The 24,804-nt window shown below is 39.4% G+C and overlaps 1 protein-coding gene across 1 annotated transcript in view; it reads right to left on the reverse strand.

Moving 5' to 3' along the window:
- Window positions 1-24,804, reverse strand: part of Ranbp3l (RAN binding protein 3 like) — a 44,519-nt gene that overhangs the window by 2,839 nt on the left and 16,876 nt on the right. The window contains exons 2-14 of the mRNA XM_041631188.1: window positions 20,933-20,991; window positions 20,129-20,168; window positions 19,623-19,700; window positions 19,064-19,138; window positions 16,407-16,478; window positions 15,430-15,569; window positions 11,578-11,675; window positions 10,117-10,201; window positions 6,754-6,856; window positions 6,096-6,220; window positions 4,590-4,710; window positions 2,870-3,012; window positions 593-773 (exon numbers count right to left, since the gene is read on the reverse strand). Of these exons, the coding sequence (XP_041487122.1) occupies window positions 593-773; window positions 2,870-3,012; window positions 4,590-4,710; window positions 6,096-6,220; window positions 6,754-6,856; window positions 10,117-10,201; window positions 11,578-11,675; window positions 15,430-15,569; window positions 16,407-16,478; window positions 19,064-19,138; window positions 19,623-19,700; window positions 20,129-20,168; window positions 20,933-20,991 (1,320 nt within the window). The remainder of the gene's footprint in view (window positions 1-592; window positions 774-2,869; window positions 3,013-4,589; window positions 4,711-6,095; window positions 6,221-6,753; window positions 6,857-10,116; window positions 10,202-11,577; window positions 11,676-15,429; window positions 15,570-16,406; window positions 16,479-19,063; window positions 19,139-19,622; window positions 19,701-20,128; window positions 20,169-20,932; window positions 20,992-24,804) is intronic.

Genomic DNA, 24,804 nt, shown 5'->3' on the forward strand with positions numbered 1-24,804 from the left:
TGCGCCCCACCAATAGTGGTATCAGGGTGCTACATTCAAATCCACACTTCGGGACAAACAAAATCTAAAAAACATCTTACTGCTGATTCTGTTCAGCCTCAGTTCGTTTGTGACTCCTGATCCACTTTTAAGGAGTAGTCATTTTTGCCCTAGTCAGAGGAGGACCTTGCAGATAATACTTAGGCCGTTTAGGTGTTTCTCTAAGCAATCAAATTCTAAAAGAGGAATAGATACGATTTTCAGGACTTAAAATTAGATTTACCTGCATCCCATAGCATACATTTCTGTTGCCTCTAGCTGTAGCCAATAATAGGCTGAACCGTGGGAAAATGAGCGTGAGTCATGGCTACTTTCAAGGTAGCAATGTCATACTTTAAATTGTGAGCCAAGTCTTTTTTGGAATTTATAGGCAAATGACCTGCAGGTGTCACAGGGAAGCCAACTTGAAGGCCCCTAGGAGAAGACAGATTTTTCCAACCTTCTCCTGGATACAAACAGCCAGGCCCCAACCACCACTCACTTAAAGCAACCCGAGACTGGACTATGCTCACCATGATGCTTTCAGGCTTCTGACCTAACAAGAGTTATTTACCTGATCCATTTTTAGTGACTTGTATGAAGTCCTCCTCGTCCTCGTCACAGCTGAACTGCTGGAGGACTGTGTCCGATTGGCTGTCAACCGGATCGCCATCAGCGTGCTTCCTGAGGCTTCGGAGGGCAACAAGACGGTGATGTATCGCTGCATACAGATAGCCTATGTCTTTGGCGCTAGCCTTTGTGAGAAATGGATAATGTCTATGTTTACTTTATCTCTCATTGTTTCTAAAGGACAGAACTGTATTACATAAATCTGGAAGGTAAAGAAATGCCCACAGCCCAACATGTTAAAAAGTAAGGCTGATCCATTTTTGCACTAGTGAGCAGTGTTGTGAGATCTCAATCCATACTTGATAAGTGCAGTTTCGTAATTTAAGAATCCTCTTTGAATTGAGACCTTTAAGATGGTTTCTCTCTGCTCATGCTCAGAGGAAAAGGCCTTCTGCTTCTTCTCATCACTCCACTTCCCCACCCTCCAACCCACACAGCTTTGTGGAGAAGGAGGTTCGGAGGAATGGTGACATTTTCATACACAGTACTTCTCAAAACGTCTCAGAGCTAAATTTTGGTTGTCATTAATATAAAGATGATGGCAGGAGTACTTAAAACTGGTATAGCATTAGCTATGAAACAAAAACCACTAGTACAGACATACCATCCCTCTTCCTTTTACAAAGGAGAAAACTGTTGCTGAGAAAAATAAAGGACGTGTCTAGATACAACGTTAAAACAATCATTCGCACTAAGAAAAAGAAATGTGTCATCATTTCATTTTAATCTCAGCAGTTTTATAAAGTATATTATTTTTGCCTTCATTTTGCATGTAAGCCAGTTTAATGAAAGCTAAGAAATTTGGAGATCATATAATTGTACAGTGTGCACATATAAATGGATATGTACACATTTAGTTTCTCCTGATTTTGTAATATCTACAGATACATACTAAGATATTTTGTGGATGGAGCCCAAATCTAATCATAGAATTTATTTAGGGTTCATCTATACCTTGCACACACAGCCTATGGAAATTTTCTTCAATATATTAGTGTGCCTGTGTGTTGACTGGGACCTATCACACAAGATCTGCTGTGAAAATTCCCATGTTGAAGCTCAAAACTGGAGTTGGGAGCATTTTGGGTTTCAAGTTTTTAAATCAGAGATGCTTAACCTATTAGTGTAAGACTTAAATGTTGATAGCATTCACAACAGATGATCTTTACTGTATTCCCTTTGTTTGTCTCTTGTGAATGTGCCATAGTTTAAAAACCAGCATGGCTCAAGTTCTGGTAATGGTGAAGAGAGGCAGCCCCAGTCTCTCCACCATGCTCTACCAATGAAAACCAGTGGGATGGGATATTACATCCTTAAATGAGAAAGAGGACTTATCATCTTAGCATCTTACTCTTTTTTTGTTTTTTGTATTGCTGCTGATTGAACTTTTCCTAACACTTTACTACCTAGGTCACTTATACCTGATGAAGCACTTTAATTAATAAAATTTGGGGTTTTGTCACATACCATTTTTTCTTCTTTCCTTAGTGGAAGTCTATCCACTTATACTATTATCTACTTCCATATCATTTGGCTGCTCATATCTTTCAAATCTTCCAAGTCTCAGGCTATGGGGAAAACCCAGTTGGGGATAGAAGGTTGGGGGTGGTGGGAAGAAAGCTTTGTTCTTGGCAGCTCTCTTGGATCTGCATCTTATATTTGAGGGCAGGCATTCCTGCTGCAGGGAACAGCACTGCTTCCCTGCGTTACCCTGGAGATTGTCTCACGTCTGGCATTGGAATTTGCTGCTGGACTGGTTGTGACATGCTGGCCTTGTGCTTTTCCATTCCTCACTGGACATTTTGCTGTGACCACAAAGCCTCCTCTATCCGGGTAACCACGCCAGTGGCAGGTTAAGGCTCGGCTGACCTCCTAGGAGCCGCTGTGACCATGTAAACACTGGGAACTAATACGCTTATTGACATAATTTCAGTAGGAAAGGAAATGCTAGGTAGTAACATCCAAATGTCTTAGAATGAGGACCAACTGATTGATATTGATTTTGGTGTCAATTTGAATAGTTGTTAGGCCATATTAAACTGTCAATAATCGTAATGGGTGACAGATTTCTTTGCCTACCATGCAGATTATTTTTTCACTGAAGGGCTTAGATGAACCTTGCAGATTATTATACCATGATGCAAAAATAAATTAGGAATTGCAAGAGGCTAATTATTGTATTAGTAGGATGATGCCCTCATAACTGAAATCAGTAACTTACCTGAATTAAGAATATTTTTATACCCTTGTCTTCTAAATCGGTCGCAGTCATTCGCAGATTTCTGTGATTTGCTCTCTGAATCTTCATCTGGGTCCAGAGTCTGCTGTTGAGGACCAGCCTCAGGTTGCCTTGGTTGCGCATGACTATGACGAGAAAATGAACAAGTCACATTAGAGTTCATAATGCCTTAACCTGGAAGAAAAATCTTTTAAGGAAAAGCTAATCCTGTAGTTGTCTTTCGAGCTGTGTTTTCACTAGTGAGTGGTAATTTAGCTAGATTATAACTTGGTTTTAAAATTGGACCTTACATTAGAGAAAGTTTGTGTATTTACTTTAATTTCAGTGTTAGAGTTCTATTTTTGTAGAATTTTTAAATTATTAAATTTAAAAGGCTTATTTGAAGACCTGGTAACATGAAGATTATCTAAAAAACATTTACAATGAAAAAAATCAGAAGCAAAGTTTAAGTGTTCAAAATGTTGAATCAGATCCATTACAGCTCAGCCATTAAAGAGAATACTGAAAATCCGCTAACAATACTGAAGAAAGTTTCTCATGTGGAAAGACAATCATGGAATACTGTGTAGAAAATGCCAGATCAGTATAGCACCATGAACCACAAACTGTGCAGTCTGCATAGAAGTGTACAGAGAACGACATCCACAGAATGTGGTCTGTTAACACGCTGTATCTAGAGGATAGACCTTGACACTATTTTATCTATTCTTTGGTTGATTTATTTGCTGCTTTCTGTGGTGAGCCCATATTATCCACATAATAACAACAACAATAAAGGTGTTTGGAAATTTTGGTCTTACTTGTTTTCCTGGCGAGCAGCAGAAGTAAAGCAGAGTAGTGAACAATCAGTACTTCCTTCGTTGCATGATTTGGCAACCTGTTTACCCATTACAAAGTTGAAAACCCTGTTCTTGGTCTTTTGTTCTGAATTCTATTCCTTTCCAGTTTTTGAGCTTGACATTTGAAATTCAACAAATCCTTTTATGCCCTGGGCCAGATTCTATGTATACTTTTTTTCAAAACGTTGACTTCTCAGAACTGTCTGGCAAGATAATTCACCACACCAGCCCTCTACCCTTGCTCATATGCAGTTTGGGCCTCTGAACAAAGGCCAGTGTTCCCTTTCGGATGTCAAACATCTGAAATCTTCCCCCAGCTTCTGATCACCCATTTGCTGTAGGACACAACAGTTACACACTTGTTTCCTCAGAAGCTGACCCCTCATCCCAGTTCCACACTGTGTTTGGATGCCAAGGATACACGATGTGTCCGGTATTTCTTTCCCCCAAACTTTGAACATTACAAAGCTATTTCCCTTTTGATGCTGATGATAACACTGTTCAGGTGTGGGCTTAGCTTTGACACAGCATCTCATCAGATTTTCACAGCTGCTCAAAAGACTTGAGTTATAGTATCTCAGTAAATTCTCACAAACACTGAAAAGCCCACAGACTACAGTTGTTCACAATTTGAATTCATATGGTCAAGCCATTTCTTTGGAGTTGCTAGTCAGTGGTGGAGGAAAAATTTGAACCCATGCTGTCTGGTAGGTGAGCTTCCGTGAAATGGGAAGATCGTAGAGTAAATTAGAAATCGTTTTCCATCATCAAATTTATTGGTGTGTTTGGTAATGCATCTGCAGAAAGCAGTGTGAATCTTCCTGAGCGATTTTACCCATTTTCCCTTCAGCATTGTTTCTTACTTAGTCTTGACTGCACTGTCCCACAGTCACCGCTGGCTATGTCATTCAGCCGCAAGATTCCTCGGCCTCTTTCAGTCCAGGATTGTGTTATTTTGGTGAATACAAAGATCTTGCAGTTGATCTAAATGACAATTGTTTAAAATGTCAGATATATTAAAATTTTTTAGATTAAATTATTTCTTGTGCCCTAATGCTTTTGTATCTGACTTGTCTTGTACCTATTTAATCTTTGTTGATGATAAATGAACTAGAACTTGAGATTTATTTAACTTTCAAGCATGTGCAACCTCTGAATAGTTCAAACTGGAAAAATATAAAAATAACATCATGATGTGAAATGAAAAGGGTTCCCAGTCCTTGCTCTCCATCTTACACTCCTGTAACTCTTGTATTTCACATATCTTTCAGAGATGTTTGCAGCTATACATACCAACACAAATATGTTTTCATCTTTTTCTAAAACTATAGGTTACCATGTATACTTGCTGCTTTATTATATGTCTATATGCCAATTTCTGCATTAAATTTGATATTATTTTTGGCCATATAATGTTATTTGAAAGGAATGAATAATGGATTTGCATGCTAAAATATTTCAAACACAGCTCACGGACATGGAGAGCTATGACATGATAAGACAGGGACCCTTGTGGCAATTTAACGGTCGCCCGTTATCAAATACTCCTGTTGGTAAGACGTCATCTTGCATATCCAAATGAAAATGCAGTGTGCCAGAAACTGACTCCTAACAGTTACTTCAGTTAGGCTGGAATTAAACCCTGCGATGCACTTATTGGAGTAAAAGTACCCTTAGGTCATAGTGGAAATGCGGGGGAGTGGAGAGACTGTGGGAGGAGATGAAGCGTGACAGTGGAGGACTGGTGCCTTGTAACAACAGTGACTCCACAGAGAGTCCCTGACACCACAGCCCCAATCAGATACAGCATCCATCTATGAAGTTCTTGATGTATGCAGAAGTCTACACTTTAATAAACAATAATAACAAGAAAGGCTTTTTATCTTCAACTGGAATCAAGTCACCTTTCAGGATTAGTAGAGTTGATCATAGTAATGGCACTGGTTGTGAGAGCAGACATGAGAAGTAGAAAGTGAAGCCTGAAGTTATTTTAAGACAGAATCCTAGAACACCATGTATACAAGACCCAGAACTCAGGAAGCTAGAGCAAGAGGATCCTAAACTTAGGTTCATTGCCTCTTTTTTCTTCCAGAACAGAATGAGTGATTGTAAACCTTTTCTCTCCTCTCTCTCTCTCTCTCTCTCTCTCTCTCTCTCTCTCTCTCTGTGTGTGTGTGTATGTGTGAGAGAGAGAGAGAGAGAATTTAAGATTAACAGTGCCTTAGTTTAACAATGAAATTTTTACAAACCACAAATAGTTTTTATTCAAACAACTTAGTCTTTATGAAACTCTATTTTTAGCTATTTTTGAAGATGTCTATGTTGATGTTGGCTTTAGTCTATATAATACTAGAAAAAGCAATACAAACCTTTAATACATTATGTTCCGTTTCTTCTCCTGTTATGACATCTATTTTCTCAAGCAAGCATTTTTGTGATGGTTTAGAAGAAAAGGCAGCAGCTGATTCAATTAGGGATAGATTTTTAATAGAGTCTGTTCCAAAGAGAAAGCAGGAGGAAAAATGTGTGAGACCCTGTTTCCTCTGTCATGAAGGTTGTGTTCTAACCTTGTTAGTACATATTCTTACCTTATGGTTTAAAGGCCAAACTGTTTGAATGGGTTAAAATCACCTAATTTACTCTCCCATAGTATTAAGTCAATAATTTTAAAGTTTATATTATAACCTAATTATATGTTTTAACCCTTGCCAAAACAATTTTAAAAGTATTTAAAAGCTTTTAAAATTGTCTGGATATTAAGTAAATGTCATTAAAGTAAAAGGAGACAAAAGGCTGGAGAGCTAGCTCAGTGGTTAAGAGTGTTTCAGAGGACCCAACTTTGGTTCTCAGCACCTACAAGATGGTTGCTGTAACTCTATTCCCAGAGGATCTGATGTCCTCTTCTGGCCTTTTTGGGCAACAGGCACACATGTGGTGCCCTGACATACATGCATGCAAGACACCTATACACATAAAAACATCAGGAGACAGTGAAGTTAAATGCTTGACAAATGAAAGGATTCTTACTTGGATCTGAAGTGGCGTTAGGAAATTTCAGAACAGATTTGAATGTTTTTTCCTTGGCATATGAATGGTTTTGAAGTGAAGACTGGGTGAGCTTTTGAGTGCCCTAAGTGGGGGGAAATGTGCATCATTTAATCTTATGCCTAGATATTTGTAAACGCCAAAAAAAAAACAAACCCAAAATAAAAGATATTTGTTTTTCAACACAGCACACAAGAAATAACTCCTGTGATTTTGTTTTGGGCTCCCTCTGTACTTGACAAAGAACTGGGGTATAGTCAGGAAATGTTGGTTCTAACCTCAAAAGCCAGAACCCACTTATCCCAGCCCAGCCAGGTGAGTCTGGTTTTAAGGACACAAGAAAAGCTTGAGTAGGAGGAAGCAGGTGGCTGTTGCTCTATGACCACCAGGCTGACCTAGGGCCATTCTCTTCACTTTTTTTCAGTGGTCTCAGATATTCGCTATTGCTGTCTACTTCCCAGGAGAGAAAACTCCACTAGACATCTCAGAGAACAGAAAGAATCCTAACGTTTCCTTCAACATCAGTGTCTTTCTGCCAACAGTCATTGGGTGTGGTGTGTGTGTACACATGTGCATACCAACACACAAGTGTGAAGGTTACAGAACAGCTTGCTGGAATCAATTTTCTTCTTCCACCAAGTGGGTCCCTCAGTTCAAAGTCAGGTCACCAGGCTTGGTGGCAAGTACCTTTAGCACTGAGTTATCTCCCTAGCCCACCAACAAGCACTTTCCAGGCTCAGCATATCTGATGTCATAAAAGACTGCATGACAAATATCAATGACTGTGCTACTCACAGCTGTGTGTGTACCCCCTTGCAGAACAGTGAAGATAGAACACTGCCACTTATGAACACATTCAAATCTTGCCTTTCTGAACTCAAGATTCTTCTATGATACTTAATGGGAAATCAGTATCATCCCTAAAACTAAGTAACGACAAATTACGATCATTTTCAGTTTAAGAAAACAGAAATACCAGCTCAGAAAGATTTGTGACTCATTCTAAAAGCTAAAGTTGGAAATGCACTTTGACACCCGTATCACAAGGCCATGGATTCACAAGATTAATTAGAGGAAAAACACAAACCATCTGGATTGTTCCAGCATCCTTAGGACATCCTCCCTGAGAGGAATGGGAAGCTCCAGTCCTTTCATAAGCCTCATCCAAAACTGCCCGTGAGATGTAACAAGTGCTCTCTCATCCCAGACCCCTGTGGTCCCAGCTCTTGTTTGTTCTCATAGGTTTCTCTCTGTTCCCTTACCACACTGTAAGCCTCTCTAGAGTACTGTCTGCTTTAGCTTTGCATAACTACTTAGGTGGATCTCAAACCTAGCTGTACATTAGAATGACTTGATCCTTGACCTCACCCACAGCATTTCTGATCTAATGAGTCTGGGTGAGGCCCAGCTCTTAAGATCTCAGTCAAAGGCTCCCCAGATGGGGAACCAGGAGATGGCTCGGTGGGTAATGGTGGTTATTGTACAAGCTTGAGGGCACATGCTCAGGACACAAAGAAAGCTAAGTATGGCCACATGGACAAAGCACCCCAGCATGAGGAGGCAGAGGCAGGTGGAGACAAGAGACTAAACCAGCCTATTCCAGAAAGGTGCAGGATCAGCGAGACCTAGTCTCATGGAAATAAAATGGAGAGTAGTAAGAAATGCCCTGTGGTCTCCAAATAAACATGCATGGCATTTACATACACATGCATACACACCTGATACATAGAACACGCACACGCATGCAGTCACAGAAAAAAGACTTTCCTCTTAGCATAAGCATAGAAGATAATAGGACTCGCTATGGCATCTCCATACATATATTGTGTTGTCTTTTGATCCTTTATTCTCCTTTACCCCTCCCCCTCTTCTCCTGCTGGTCCCCTTTCTCCTCCCAAATAGTGTTCCCTCTACTTTAATGTCATATTTTTAAAAAGCCTACATTCTGCAAACAATGTCCACTAACTGTGTATAAATCGAACCAAATTACCTAAAACTATTCTAAGTAACAAAGAGTGAAAATAATTATTTAAACTAAAGGATAAAGTATCTAAGTAACAAGGTCATCAGTATATGAACTCAGGACCTCATGTACCATAGGAACCTGGTACGTGCTTGGTAAAGTGAATGCTGAAGACCCTCTTGTCAATATGGAAAGCATCTTAATTGTGCTAGCATCCTACAAAGCCTATGGGTACTCAAGTGTCAAACTTAGGAAAAGAAAAAGAACTTGCCTCAATGTATTGCACAGGCTTTCGCCTGGAACTTCCTTGCTTCATTCAACTTCTGATCCAAAGATGTAGAATATTATCTCCACTACTACCGGTGGAGTTGCCCATCATTTTGTTTCATTTTGTCTTTTGACTGTCTGTTTGAGAGGGTCTCACTATTTAGTGCAAGTTGGCCTGAAACTGTCTGCCCTTCTACTTCAGCCCCTTTAGTGCTAGGATGAGAGGCATGGAGCAGCACCTTCAGGGGGACCTGCCCTTTCTGGCAGTGACAGAAGGGAGTACTTAAAGCTAAAAAGCAGCAGAACTACCCTTAGAATGAAGGACAGTCCTGAGTTATGTCTACAACAAGCAAGATCAAAAAAAAAAAAAACTGACTCTGAAGTCTGGAGAGCCCTAAAAATATTGAAATTAACTAGTTTTGAGAATTTTTTATTTTTATTAGCATATATCAATTGTACAAAATAATCCAAACAATGCATTTCATTGTGGTATTTGTTTGTGTGTGTGTGTGTGTGTGTGTGTGTGTGTGTGTGTGTGTGAGAGAGAGAGAGAGAGAGAGAGAGAGAGAGAGAGAGGCACATGTGAGTGAGCAGGTATGTTCTTCCGTGGGGACCAGGCACGCAGAGGCAAGGGGAGGACGTCACTGGCATTTTCCTCTATGGCTCTCCACCTTATTCTCTGGAACCGAGGGGTTGAGGAGCTGGCTCAGTGGGTACGAGCACTTGCTGCGCAAATTCAAGAATCAGTTTGAATCTGCAGCGCCCATGTAAAACCAGCTTAGCTAAAATGGCACACTTGTGGCTTACATTACAGTTCATAGCAGCAACAAAGTTACAGTTATGAAGCACCAACAAAATAGTTGTATTGTTGGGATCAGCACATGAGGAACTGTAGTAAAGGGCTGCAGCACTGGAAGGTTGAGATCCATTGCTCTATGGGCTTTACATCTATCATTCAAACAGCTGGGATGTGCTTCCCAGAAGCCTTTTATACTTAAAGAAAGAAATTGTGACTTTTAACTCAGAACTGAGAAATATTCTCGAACTGAACACTAGTTAATTTGCCTTGAGAAATGTGAACAACAGGTCCCTAAGATAATTTATCAAAATCTTACCAAAACTCTTTCTACCATGTTTTCTCCAAAAACAAAGTCAGAACTGTAGCTTTGAAAAGAACGCTTATCTTCTGTTGGTTGGCATCTATTAAACAGAAATAAGCACTTAGTATTTTAAATTTGTGGAGGAATCCACTTTAAGCCTTAGCAGGCAAAATAAACAGGCGGTTCAAACATAAGCATTGTTCATATGAAATGAATGAGAAGGGAAGGCAAAACTTGAGCTGGAGACTTTTAGGGGTGATATTCAGAATATTGTTGCATGCTGTTACGACATTGGCATTGACCTGTGTGGATGACCTCATGCCACTCACAATGTGGGCTGCATGACCAGCTGGAGGGCTGCCCAGTCCTAACCGTGCTGCATTCCAGCAATCCCGAGCCGTTATTCCTTATCTGGAGTGGCCAGCGATGCTTTAGCAATCAAGATTTTCAGGGGTCTTATCGATTATACTCGGGTTTGCATTGTTTTCGTTCTTCTACTCCAACAAAGTTGACTTTTATATTAAACTTGTTTTGAAAGATGAGAAAATCAAGCATGCAGCCCTCTGTCTGTAGACAGATGTGCTAAGAGTCCTGAGCACATCCCCATGACCTCATAGTACTCCATCCACCTGGATGGAGCCAGTGTTTGTCCATAGCCATTCCCAGTGTTCTCCCAGATAAAACATTCCTTCATCACCACTACTGCTAAGTAACATCAACATTTCATTTAGCAGGTGCATATTGCTTTCCTTTTACCTAAACAATTAATGCTAAGTAATTGTATAGAGCACCAAAATTGATTCAAAAAGGGGGAGAAATACATTTAAAAAAAGAAGGAAGGAAGATTAATAGCAAGACAACTTGTACTTGAAGTTTAGTCATATCTTTTAAAAATATTCCAACCAAAATCCATGAGATAATGAAGGTGATCCAACATTATTGTGATAATAATGTGTAGCTTAGGTATTTTGAAGAGCTTTCTAAGCTGACATTTCTTATAAAATGTGCACTTTCAAATGAGAATCTTGTCAATTTATTCATACAGTGTCAGCAAATTACAGCGTATGAATAATTAAAATGGTCAAAGCAAACAAAAATGAAAAGGAAACATTTTGGTTTTCCCATTAGGTTGAATACCCCTAATTAGGAAATCCGAGGCACTAAATTTTCCCAAATCTGAAACATTTTGAGCACTGATATAATATTGTGTATTCCTGGTCTCATTATAATGAGTCAAAGTCAAAATCATTAAAAATATTGTATACAATTACACTCAGATTATATACTCAAGGTGTATGTAACTCTGTGTACATGTCTTTTATGTTTAGATTTTCATCTCATCCTGAAGATATTAATTACATTATCTGCATTCAAATATTTAAAAAAATCTAAAAAAAATCTAAGCAAACAAACAACTAAGCTGAAACACTTCTAGTCCCAAACACTTTGGAGAAGGAACGAGCTGTATAATTTTACCCCGAGGTTTCCTCTGAGACGTGTAGATCAGTAGACAGCTGGACTGAACTGGCATTTGGTAAATTTTCACTTTGCAAACCAGAGTTTGCATCAGATATCTGAAAAGGAGAGAAAATAAAGCCACCTGAAAGTTCATTAGAATTGCTCTGTCTAGAACCATCAGATAGAAACCGGTTATAGCCACATATGTTAAAAGGTTCCAGTGTTCAGACACAGCCCCCAGCCCTTCCTGTGCCTCATCTCACATGCTCTTCACAGCTCAGTGCACTTTGTCCTTCTACTGCCCACAGCTGCCAGCTGAGCCAGCTGACGGAAATAACTCGGAGTCCTCACCCAAGTCACACAACCACATGAAAGTGACGTTAGGTACAGTTCTCTGACTCCAGAGACTGCGTATTTCATTATAATACCCACCAACTTGTGGCCTTTTGTTACTTCTCCCTACTTTATCTATTTGGGCTTATTGATTACTTCTGGATTAATGGGGGACTTTCCAAGACTGTTCAATCTGGAAATACCCTAAGAGCTTGGCTGTCACAGCCACCTGCCTGCTGTAAGAGGAAATCCACTCACCTCTTCATCTGACATTTCCCGTGGGTAACTGTCAATTTGAAACTGGTTTGAGCATGTATGTAATGTGCATGGCCTATACTGATCCCATACATGCGAGAGTGAGGGATTTCAGGGCTGCAGTAGGTCCAGCGGTAAAGAACTCATCGGGGCCAATGTTTACTGTGCTTTCTGGACACCTCTTTTTCCCCATGGGGATGTGCAGAAGTGCTTTAGGGGTAGTTCATGTTTTCAAAGTCAGGTGGATTCTGTTTCCACTTGATTTTTTTATACTTGTCAATAAAAATATTAATATTCCCTATTATACCAGGGATTTAAAAGCTGACAAATATCTACAAGAGATCATGTGCCGTTAACCAAGGTCAAAGTATATGCCGATGATCTTGTTACTCAGATAGTTTATCCTTCAGTGTAAATGAGAGCCCACTCTTCGTCACCTGAAATAGCTTTAGGTCTTCTGGTTTGATTTATGCACAGTAAGCAGACATTGTCTGCAGAATGTAGACTTTTTAAAATGTGTGAAAGCAGAGGGAGCGGGAGAAGGAAGGGGACCAGCTGGAGAGGAGGAGGGACGAAGGGCAAAGTGAGATGCTATGTCTGCATGGAGATGCCACAATGAGTCCCATTGTGTTGTATGCTAAGTCAGATGAATTTACTTTCTAGGAGCCAATGACCAAACCCAGGTCTGTGCGCTTGCTAGACAAGTGCTCTACCACTGAGCAGAAGCCTCAACCTTGTAAAGGAAAATTTTTAAATATTTCTTTCACTTTTTAAGATTATAATTACCTTTCCTTTCCTCCCTCCAAATCCTCTCATATGCTCCTCTCTGCTCTTTTCCAAATTCACCGCCTCTTTTTTCACTAATTTTTGTTACATACATTCTCGTATGTTTGTGTGTGTATGTGTATTCCTAAATACATAAATACAACCTGCTTAGTCAGTCTAATGTTGCTTGTGTATGTTTTCAGGACTGACTGCCTAAACATGAGCTTACCAAGAACAACAGAGATGCTAAAGTGGGCCAGGGCAGGGAAACTGAGGGGCAAGCCCATGAGGCTTCAACCCTAGACAAAGAAAACAGGTGACTAAGGAATGCTGAGAGCTGAAGAAGCAGTCTCCTCAGGGTTCATTAACACAAAAGGAAACCTTTTACAGACTGTAAGAAACAGTGTCGCCAAAGCTTATATTTCCATTAAACTTCTACATTAAAATAGTACCCAATGTGGTTTATAGTTCTTTAATTATTTGTGACAGTGAATATTCTTACTAAAAAGTAGCAGTGTGGATGCCATTTTATCTAGTTTTGATATGTGTCAATAAAGAATATAAGATAATAATTCTATAAAATTCACTTAAGGATAATTTTCCCATTATTTACAAATTATATTAATTTATTCAAACTTAAGCCACAGAATTTTATAGATCATTTGTCTATGGAACTTCAGAGTTCATCATGGAAGAGAAAACTCAGTAACAGGTATACCCAGTTGGGTTACTCTATAACTGGGAGAAATCTGTATTTATTAGACCTTTAAATTATGAAGAAATATTTGCAAACTGTTTTATAATTGAGGCAGAAAATGAAAAAAAAAGTGATAAGTAATGAGATGCAGTCACCAGGATCTGAGTTCAGTCCCCAGAAATTCAGGTGCAGTAGCAAACATTATAATCCCAGGGCTGGGCAGGCATAGAGGCAGCTCTCGGGATTGCTGGCCAGGAAGCCTGATTGTCAAACTCTGGGCCAATAAGAGACCCTGTGTCAAAAGCAAAGTGGAGGGTTCCTGGGGGATGCCACCCAAGGTTGCTCTCTGGCCTCCAAATGCACATACATGCGCGCGCGCACACACACACACACACACACACACACACACGATGATATTTATAAAAGTCCTGGCAATGAAGAAATATCACAACACTTTAGATGTCATAATATATAGCAAAAATTTGGTCTATACTTACTATACACACCTTTCCAAAATTTAGTGAACTTTTCCTTACAAAATTTAAGACTGATTTAGCACCATTCTTCCCAACATTCTTAAATAGATAAAAGTAATTACTAGATTGTATTTAATTAAAAATTTTAGTGATATATCAATTTAAAATTAAGAATGTTTTATCGTATAAACCACTTATAATTTTCCATGCGTTAATAATTGATTAACTTATTATTTAAATTTAGTGGGTTCCTCAAAATCATATCTTATAAAGAAGAGGATTTGGAAGCATAACAATTTTGGAAAATGCTGACCAAGTTCACTTTCCTCTCTCCCCCAATAAGGAGAATATTGGGTGCCTGGTTTGGATAAGCACAGTAGTTACAATACAAGACTACTTCCATTCTGATTGTTTTCCCTTAATCAAAATGGCTGTTAGATTTCACGTCCATGTGTTATTGTCATTGTGTTCATCAAAAACCAAACCAAACCAGCCGAACAACTTCAAGAGTCTGAAATCAAGGGGCTGATGGAATAACTCAAATTCCAGCTGCCTAAGTTGTGTCTCACTCCTCCAGAGTGTCACAGCTACAACTGCAGGCATAGGACATTTCAGAACCCCACGTCTGCATGCCCAAACAAAAGAGTATGCCTTTAGCAGAGCTTTACAGTGGGGGATTCAGACCCTTCAGTGTTTAGAAGAAAGAATTCTTATCTGTCCCTGGAGGCTGCCAAGCTCCCCTGCTCCACGCACTGTTATTCTGTGTATGCAATCTTTTTTTTTTTTAAATTTATTTATTTATTAAGGATTTCTGCCTCGTCCCCACAACCGCTTCCCATTTCCCTCCCCCTCCCCCGATCAAGTCCCCCTCCCTCATCTGCTCGAAGAGCAATCAGGGTTCCCTGACCTGTGGGAAGCCCAAGGACTGCCACCTCTATCCAGGTCTCGTAAGGTGAGCATTCAAACTTCCTAGGCTCCCACAAAGCCAGTACGTGCAGTAGGATCAAAAACCCACTGCAATTGTTCTTGAATTCTCAGTATTCCTCATTGTCCTGTGTATGCAATCTTGGCTGCTGTTATCTGTGAAGACGTCTGCTGTGACCTAAACTGGCAAAGCCTCACTATGACCTTGGACAGCTAAGGTTGCAAAATTCCCTACTTATTTGAGCCCAGGTTCTGGCCCCTGCCTGTATCATTGCTTCCCTGAATTTTATACTGTCAGCATTCTGGAGTTTCTACTTGGGAGTGACAGCACCCACAAAATCTGGTTCAGGGAACACTCTCCAATTTAATAAGATCACCAAGAGTGTTTCAGTGTCTCTCTTTCCAAAGGGAACTCCTTACCTTGTGCTTGATATTTTCCTTAATTTTGCAGGATTTCAATTCACCGTGCCCAAATGTTTTGCTTATGTTTTTGCAGCTTTGAGCTTGAGGTGGCTGCAAAATAGCAGGTCTTAGAACACGCTCTGAAGGCCTCACAGAACCTTGAAAGAGCAGAGAGAAAAGATCGATACATTTTGATAAATTGCTCCTTTGTCCCTATTTTTAACATGATGCTTTTTTAAAAATATCACAATTAAGTTTTTAGAGACTAGTCAAAGTCAGTGCAGCCCATGAATTGCCCGCCACTCGGTTCTTAACTAGCTTTTGCCAAATAAGTTTCTTTTGATTACATGGCTTATCTATTCAAGTATTTTTACCTCCATGTTTTGTCACTCTGTCCTACCTACATACACCCAACATACCACACACACACACACACACACACACACTCACACACACTCACACTCACACACACTCACACTTACACACACACACACACACACACAGACAGAGAGAGAGAGATTAAAATATGCAAAATAAACGAAGCTTATGGACTGCAGCCGATAGGGTCCCGAGTCTACCTACTGTTCTAAATAATTTAGAAAAGCTTACTGCTTTATTTATCTCTTTCCATCTTTTTCTAAGCATTCCTCCCTTGACACTTGGGGCTTATGCCGATATTCTGAGCTTCTTCACTCCTTTGTTAAGCTTCCCTCCTTGCCATGTGGTTGCTTGTCCACAACGTGTCTGACCTCTGTGTCAATCTCAATGGCTTTTATCCCCTCTATTCATCAGGCATCTGGTGGGGTTCTATAGCTTGCCTGCCCAATGTTTTTTCTAAACTCTAACACAATTTCCCTTGTTTCTCAAATACATTAAAATTTAATATTAATAAAATTAATTTAATAATAAATATTAATTTATTAAATGAACAAATAAACAGACAGATAAAAGGTGAGAGAGAGAATTTTGGGGATTTTGAAACTGAAGAGCCATACCTTGCTCTATGCTGCTCATGTCAACATTCCTTTGCACCAGACTTGATGTCATAAAAACATTGTTTTTCTTCACTATAGAAAAAAGAATTTAAAAACCTTTAAAGTCTGTGAACTATTTTACAGTTTTGTAGAAAATTTCTGTTCTGAGATCACCAGTAGATGTCGCTGTTGGCAGTAATACTACTAAAGAGGGCTGGTCCTGTTAAAAATTGTGATTGCCAGGTAAATTTTGCTACCTACTTCTGCTCCTTTCTCAAAACCCTAAAATTAGACTTTTAAAGAAGAGGTAATCTTTTTTGTAATCATTAAATAGATTAGTGCCGTGAGAAATGTTGCAAATTGCAAACGCTGAAGTGATAATGAATCCTGTGTGCCTGGTATAGCTCTCATAGGATGCTCTAACACTATCAGCACAATCTTTACATCCACTTTTAGGGGTACTTTGGAGAGAGATGAGGATGGCAGCTATGTCGATTAGGTTTGTTTTGTTTTTGTTTTGTGTCAACTCAACAAAAGCTAGAGCCACTTTGGAAGAGTGAATATCAATTGAAAAGAAATATGTACAGAAAGATAGGCCTTTAGTAAGTCTGTGGGGACATTTTCTTGACAAATGGCTAATGTGGGTGGGTTCAGCACACTATGGGCAGTGTCACCTCTGGGCAAGTTGAAGAAGCAAGCTGAGCATGCCAAAGAGAGTAAGCCAGGGAGCAGCCTTCCTCCATGGTCTCTGCTTGGGTTCCTGCCTCCAGGTTCTGCTTGCATTCCCGTCCTGACTTCCCTTTATGACAGATTATAAGCTGTCAGGTGAAATAAACCTTTGCCTCTCCTAAACTGGCTTTTCTCAGTGTTTATCCACAGTAACAGAAACCAAACAGAAATGACAACAGTAATGCCAGATTGTCTCCTTCAAGGTGTGTTGCTGGGTAGGATTGGTCACGGCTGCAAACATGGGATGTCTGTGCTTCTCAGAAGGAGGTACTGCCTTGATTCTGCAGGGGCCGGCATCTGACTAATTGAGGTGACAAGGGATAAGAAGCATTTCTTTGAGGTGTTCTTCAGAGCATCATCTCATAAAGGCTGGAATCAAATTGCTGCTCTGACCTAAGCTGAATTTGGTAGTCTTTAGCATCTTTATTTCATGAAACAGAACAAGTGGATCACATAAATTGTACTATTTTTTTTTATCATTTTCAGCACCATTTATGATTCATAAAGTAGAAATGCTGCTTACTACCGATTAGGGTCCTCTGATTTGTTCATCCTTTATATATCTGATTTTTAAAAATGAAGTAGTTATATAGATAAAGTAAAGCTATCCCTTGACTTTACGCAAAAACAAGTGAAGCAGATTAACTGGGATTAGCTGGGATTACTGGGATTAGCTTCCTCTCCATTTCTTTACACAATTTGCCATATGGATCCAGAGAGTCTGTTGTTGCTCCCTTGACTGAAAAGTGTCTGATACACTGTTGCTCAGTCATGATTGTAATTACTGTTACTAATGTCCATTGATTGGTTTGAGGACTCTGCAGTTCTTGGATAGAGGACAATTAATCAAAAAGACAAAGCAAACTGTTTTCACCTTGTATTTCTTCCTTGCATAAAGTACTGCTTATGGCACAAAGGGTGTAAGCCCTACGATGAAGAGAATTCTTGAAGTAAGACTCTTTTTAAAAAAAAAATTTAATTTGCCTTGGGATAATACTCTTGTACACTGTAAAGAAGTGTCACTCATATTGGTTTAATAAAATGCAGATTTTCCAGTAGCCATGGAGGAAGTATAGGCAGGGTGACCAGACTAAGATAATTCTGGAAAGAGGAAAGACAGAGACACAGTCTTCAGCCAGATGCAGAGGAAGCAAGATGAGAATGCCTTACTGAGAAAAGATACCAAGTCATGTGGTTAAACAGAGATAAAAATTATGGGTTAATTTAAGTTGTAAGAGCTAGTTAATAATAAGCATGAGTTAATAGACTAAACTATTTGTAATTAATATAAGCCTCTGTGTGTTTCTTTGGGACCAGATGGGACAGAAACTTCCATCTACAAAATTCCCAACTGACTCAGCATGCAGTGTATAACAGAATTCGTCTTTAAATATAGGCATCTGTTTATTTTATATATGAAGTCCTAAAACAGTCCAAGCTCAAACTTTTTGCCAAAAAAAATGAATGACACATTTCACTGTCTGGATCTGTGAGGTTAATAATCTTCAGACAGCCCTCTTGTGTCTGTGGCTGTGACTTTTCTGTCTGGATCTGTGAGGTTAATAATCTTCAGACAGCCCTCTTGCATCTGTTCCTGTGACTTCTCTCTGATTTGTTGGTCACACTATTAGCATCTTTTTTTTTTCTTTATGAAACTGGCTAGGTTCTAAGTTTTTTCTGAAAGACTTATTTATTATATACAGTGTTCTGTTTGCATGTATACCTGCAGGCCAAAAGAGGGCACCATATCTCATTACAAATGGTTGTGTTGCTGGGACTTGAACTCAGGACCTCTGGAAGAACAGTCAGTGTGTGCTTAACCACTGAACCATTTCTCCAGTCCGACTATTAGCATCTTATGATGTCTGAAAAAGAAAACTTATCATTGATAAGAATGATTTTTGAGACATCAGAGTGTCAGGAGTGAGGCTCTAGGAGTCTGTCATTACCTGGTCCAGAGGGGGGGAAGGTTGGGGCATCAGTGAATGATGAGGACCTCAGGCATGTCTGAGACGAAGCTGCCACTGAAAGAAGATTCAAATGCAGGCCATTAAGAAGTGTATCTTCTGTCTAGTTTGATGGGAATTCTGTTCTTTGGAGAAAGATTTAGATCTCCAATTCAAAGAAAATTATTTTTTATATTTTTATCAATCGAAACAAAGACTACCTCTGATGATCATAAATTAACTTTATTTTCACTCAACTCAGTAACTATTTCTTGAATGTATTAGACATTCTTTGAACTCATACTGAGTGGAGATATATGTACATAAATTGCTCCTTTACACGGTCCAAAGACAGTAAAGCCCGTTAGGCACAGCAGCCTCAGGTATGTTAATGTGTGCATGGGCAAACTGTTCTCAACTGGCTCAGAATACAGTGTATGATGAAGTTCTTCTCAAAGCGCTGGCATGTTTTTATTTTGTAGGTGCTTGCTTTTAAATGTCCAGTTGGAAATCTTTTTTTTTAGTAATTTCACATGCAGAATAATAGTCAAACTATACCTACCTCCCGGAGACTCGGAATCTGTACTATAAAGTGTGACAGATGAAGACCTTATGCGTTTTCTTGAGAAACCACTGAATTCTGAAAGAAATTCACCAAGAATTGTATTTAGAATAACACACAGCACGAGAGTAGAATCAACCACTTTGTGTGGGTAGGTCATCATTTCACAACGTGCTGACTCGTGGAGCCCAACATTAAATACGAGGGGTCTTAGATTATTATAAACCTACAGACACCATATTAACATGGTTAGAAACGAATCTTGTGCAGGAAACTATATACAGCCTCAAGTTCAGCATCGAAACACAGAGGCTATGCTCATGTCACTGTTCTCAGGTATCTATGCCTGTTGTCTTTCAAACAATCCATTTGCACGCCTAAAAACAAGGAAAACCATTACATCTTATAGAGTTGGTGTCACAAGCCACAAATGCTCGTGCTTTACTTATTTTCTTTGTATGAATATTGGAGTTAGGGGTTTCACAACACAGGACGTAATTTGTTACCATATTCTGCCATTTCATCCAGGCTGTCTTCTGCAGGTCTCTGGAAAGACACAAAAAAGCTGCAAATTTGCTGTTATTGCATTAATTCCCCACCCTGCCTCTGTATAAGAGAATTTCAGGAGCCAGGGCTCTTCAGCTCACGGGGACAAAGTGACATGCTACAGTTTCACCAAGAACATGGCAACAGAGAGTCTACTCAGTGGTTATCGATTTCAGTGGTTGTAGAATCTTTTCTGAACACTCATTTAAAATGTAGGGTTTTGAGGCGCCTGCTCTCAGGATTCTGAAGTGGCTGATCTGGAGTAAGAATCTGCTTTTTGAACAAAGGAGTAAAGGTAGTTTATTTTGTGAGCAGTTCATTAACAACTGCATGTAAGAATGAATTCTCACAACCACCATAAGGTAATGGGTGGGGACAGCTAATCCTCCAACTCCTACGGTTCTAGGATGTTTCCACATCAGATAGACTCTAGAAGCCCTTTCAAACTAATATTGCATGCTGGAGTTTTTATACCCAGTTTTAGGATCTTTCAGTAGCAAGGACCTAAGGAGCTATTTAACTTTCCTAATCTTTTTCTGTTTCTTTTTTTTTTAATCACCGTTTTTAAAGCCATTCCAAATAAGCATATTATTTTAGGCAAACCACTTTACCACAACTTAGAGATTTCAACCAAACTGATGGCTCTGAGTCTCAACTCCAAGAGCATTCAGGTAGTGGAGAAGGTCAAAATAAAATCATGCAGCTACCATATCAACTACCTCCTTAAAGTATGACTTATTGAAACCAGAATAGTTTGATCTTACCTTGAAAGTGTGGTCTCCTTTCTCAAAAACAAATGTTGGTTGAGCAATGACATATTTTTCTGCAAAAGAAAGGAGTGTTCAAGAATTCAAAGCACAGTTACATCTCTAGTGCCACCTAAAAAATACTTGGGGTTTTTTTTGAGGGTTGTTTGTTTTGATTTTGGGTTTTTGTTTTGTTTTGCATTTTCCTTGCTGTGGTGATTTCAATGATTATAGCCCCAATAGACTCATATATTTGAATATTTGGTCTCCAGTTGGTGGAAATGTTTGGGAAGGATTAGGAAGTATAACCTTGTGAGAGGAGGTGTGTCACAGGAAGTGGGCTTTGAGGTTTCAAAAGCCCATGGAAGCCCACTGTCTCTGCCTGCTACCTGCCAATCAGGATATGAGCTTTCAGCTACTGCTTCAGCATGATGCTTGCCTCCCTGCGACCATGCCCTCCACCATGATGACCATGTACGAACCCTCTGAAATTGTAAGCCAGTCCCTAACTAAATGCTGTCCTTTATAAGTCGCCTTAGTCATATGTCTCTTCAGAGCAATAGTAACCCCAACTAAGACAGCAGACTTTGAGGTTCCAAGAGAATGGTGCCATCACTAGTCCTCTTACTCTTCCTCTCTCCCTCCGTTTGTCCCTCCCTCCCTCCTTCCCTCCATGTCTCTCACTGCCTTATGGTTATGGATCAAGATGTGAGCTCTAAGGGACTCTAACCTGAAACCATTAGCCGGATTAAAGGCTTTATTTTTAATAAGTTGCCTTGGTCGAGGTGTTTTACCACAGCAGCAGAAGAGTATCCAACACTTACCTTAGATAAAATGCAGATAAAATCCAATGAATATAGTTAGTAACAGAAATAATACTCAGGGAAAGAGACAGTATGTAAGCAAGGAGAAAGATAATCTCTTTAAGGAACATGTGCTGGTTGTAGGTGCAACTCCTCATACAGTAAAACAACAACAACAAAACTACGCTGTAAGAGTTCAAAGAAAACTAAACAGAATCACTTGTCTTTAGAACCTCATCAGGACAGTGTTTAAGAAATCTTTAAGAATAAAAATTTCAATAGGTAAGAAAACTCATCTGAGAATAGTTCCATTTGCATTGTATCTTAAGGTGCAAGCAGCTGGGCACAGTGAATTATGCCTATATCTCAGCTCTCAGGAGGTGAAGACAAGAGGATTATGAAATAATTACCAGTATATTGTCTTGGCATGCATTTAAAATGCATGGGTGCACTAATTGTATCCCTCAGCCTAATAAAACTCAATCTGAGGAATTTGGAGACTGGAGACCCTGTCTCAAAACAAATCACAACCTGCGTACAGAAGAGGCAGACATGCACTATGTTCCATCCGTGAAATAATCACTCAAATTTATATTTTCTTCACTGGAGTTGTCATATACTAAACCATATTTTCAATATTTAGGTTAAAGATTAATCTTACACAAAATTACAGTACATAAAACTCTGCCAGCCTTATTCATCTTTCCTCTATTCTCTTCTCCCTCTCTCATTTCCTTCCTTAATTCTTTTTTCAGTGCTGGCAACTGAATCTAAGGTCTGGGCAAGCGCTCTACCAGCACTACGCTTACATTTTATTTTGAGACAGGCCTCAATAAGTTGCCTAGGATGGCCTTGAGTTGGCTTTTCCTTACTCTGCTTCCCAAGAAGTGGGAAACATGGTCCTGCAGGAACTGGCCTGGCTTCTTTTGATTTTTTTCATCTTAGGTAAGACAATGGAGAGAAATCCATTTGTTCTAAAATGTGCATGAATGATTGATAATATTTTTAACTATCATCACTCTATAAATCTTAAGAAGTATTGTGTAGGAGTTAAAGCTTGGTCTCTGGTGTTAGGAATGTTGAGTACAACTTGGCTCCAGAATTAGGAACATAGAGCTAAATGATGACAATGTGTTGGTAATGAGCCTAAGTCAAACAGCAGTCCAAGCTGTCTCCCTTTAGCAGCCATTATCAACATCCTGTCAGTTCTCTGATGAACTGATTTTCATACCGAGCCTAATAAATAAAGCTCTGCTTGAAGAATGTTGAGAAACGATCACACAATCACTGTGTACATATCCACAAATTTCATTCCTCATGAACACATCCTGTAAGTTAGTGTCTAAAACTCTACCACAATAACTAGTAATTCCCCCAGGAACCAGTTGATCTAGAATAACTTCCTCTTCCATGAGAGAAGTTATTCCATGCCACTGAGATACATTAATAGGTTCTTTTTTTAAAAATATTTATTTATTTATTATGTATACAATATTCTGCCTGTGTGTATGTCTGCAGGCCAGAAGAGGGCACCAGACCTCATTACAGATGGTTGTGAGCCACCATGTGGTTGCTGGGAATTGAACTCAGGACCTTTGGAAGAGCAGGCAATGCTCTTAACCACTGAGCCATCTCTCCAGCCCCATTATTAGGTTCTTATACATGATCTTCCTGCTATCTTCCCTGAGAGCCAAATGACCTCCCACCATGTGGAGACTGCTTTGCAATTCTGGCATTCTTATAATATGGAACTTTGATTAATTCTTTGTTCTTTTATAAAATAAAAGAACTGCATTAGATTTGAGCTATATGATTCCTTAGTGACTGAAAAGAAACAGTTGCAGAGAAAGTACTATAGACATCCATTACGAATTAGAACGATAAATGGCACTCTTGTGAAATAGCCTTATGGCTACTATTAAAACAATGTAACTTCCTCTAGTCCTAGGTAAACAATACCTTGACTTCCCCTCTGTCAAAACATACAATTGAAAACAGGCAAAATAAACTTCAATGGTAGCATTAAGAAGTTTACCGCAAAGACTGCTTGTAGATTGGAGGACGTATTGTAAAATACGTTGGCTATTTGTCAATTCAGCAAACATTGAGAATCATTTTTTTGTTAGGACTATGGTAGGTGCTAGAGATTCATAGGTTTATAAAACTGTGTTAGTGTTGGTGCAACCTCCTTTCTCTCCTTGACACTGCCTACCTAACACATGGATTAAAACAGTCTTCCCACTTTGTTCTAACTAGGTTTTTCTCAAGTCTATGCAATTTTCTTTCTTTTTTTTTCAAGAAAAGACTCTAAGCATTTATTAGCTCAATGGGCCTGTAGTAGGATGACCCAGAAGGAGAATTTAAAAATAAGAAAAAAGCCCTTAAAATTATATTTTAAAAATATAGTATTTTTCCCTCTGATAATGTCATGAATGAGCACCTTTACTCTACGGAGATGTATTGTGAAGTGTCAAAGGCATGTTTAAGACTCTGGGTTTGTGGTGAAGCAGTGCATTGAGATGGGAATGGCAAAGCCTATTCCTTCATTTCTTGTTCTGGGGGGGGGCAAAAGAAATAGAAATAATGTACCTGGAGTCCTAGCAACCCCATCAGGGCCAAGCCCCATCATCTAAGTCCATCCACTAGAACCTACTTATAAGGTTTTTACCACCTCCTACTCATGCTTCCTTAGGGACTAAGTTTCTAACCTATAGGCAATAGGAAATAACTGGGATCCAAACCATAGCATTGGTATAAAGCCAAGACAGGTCTGCCAGCACAAATTATGCTCTAAATGGATACTATGTACCATCTAGCACCATGCCAAGGAAAATCTGTATAAATGACATCTTTTTCAAACCTTGTTGATTCATCATATGTACACATGCACTTCTACTCCAGTTGAAAATCAGAACACGCAGCAATAAAGAGTTTTAAGCAGTGGCGAGGTGGCATGGGACCACAGAGTCACAAAAACCAAAGAGAAATGAGAGCAGCAAGATTTTGGATCTGGAAACATAAAGATAGGTGGTACCCGATTTAGTAGGCCAGGAAAGCTGAACTGAAAGCTCAGGATAGCAGTGGGGA

Source organism: Microtus oregoni, unplaced genomic scaffold (genome assembly GCF_018167655.1).
Source record: "Microtus oregoni isolate MIOR12 unplaced genomic scaffold, Mior012 000036F_ref0000092, whole genome shotgun sequence".
Taxonomy (NCBI): Eukaryota; Metazoa; Chordata; class Mammalia; order Rodentia; family Cricetidae; genus Microtus; species Microtus oregoni.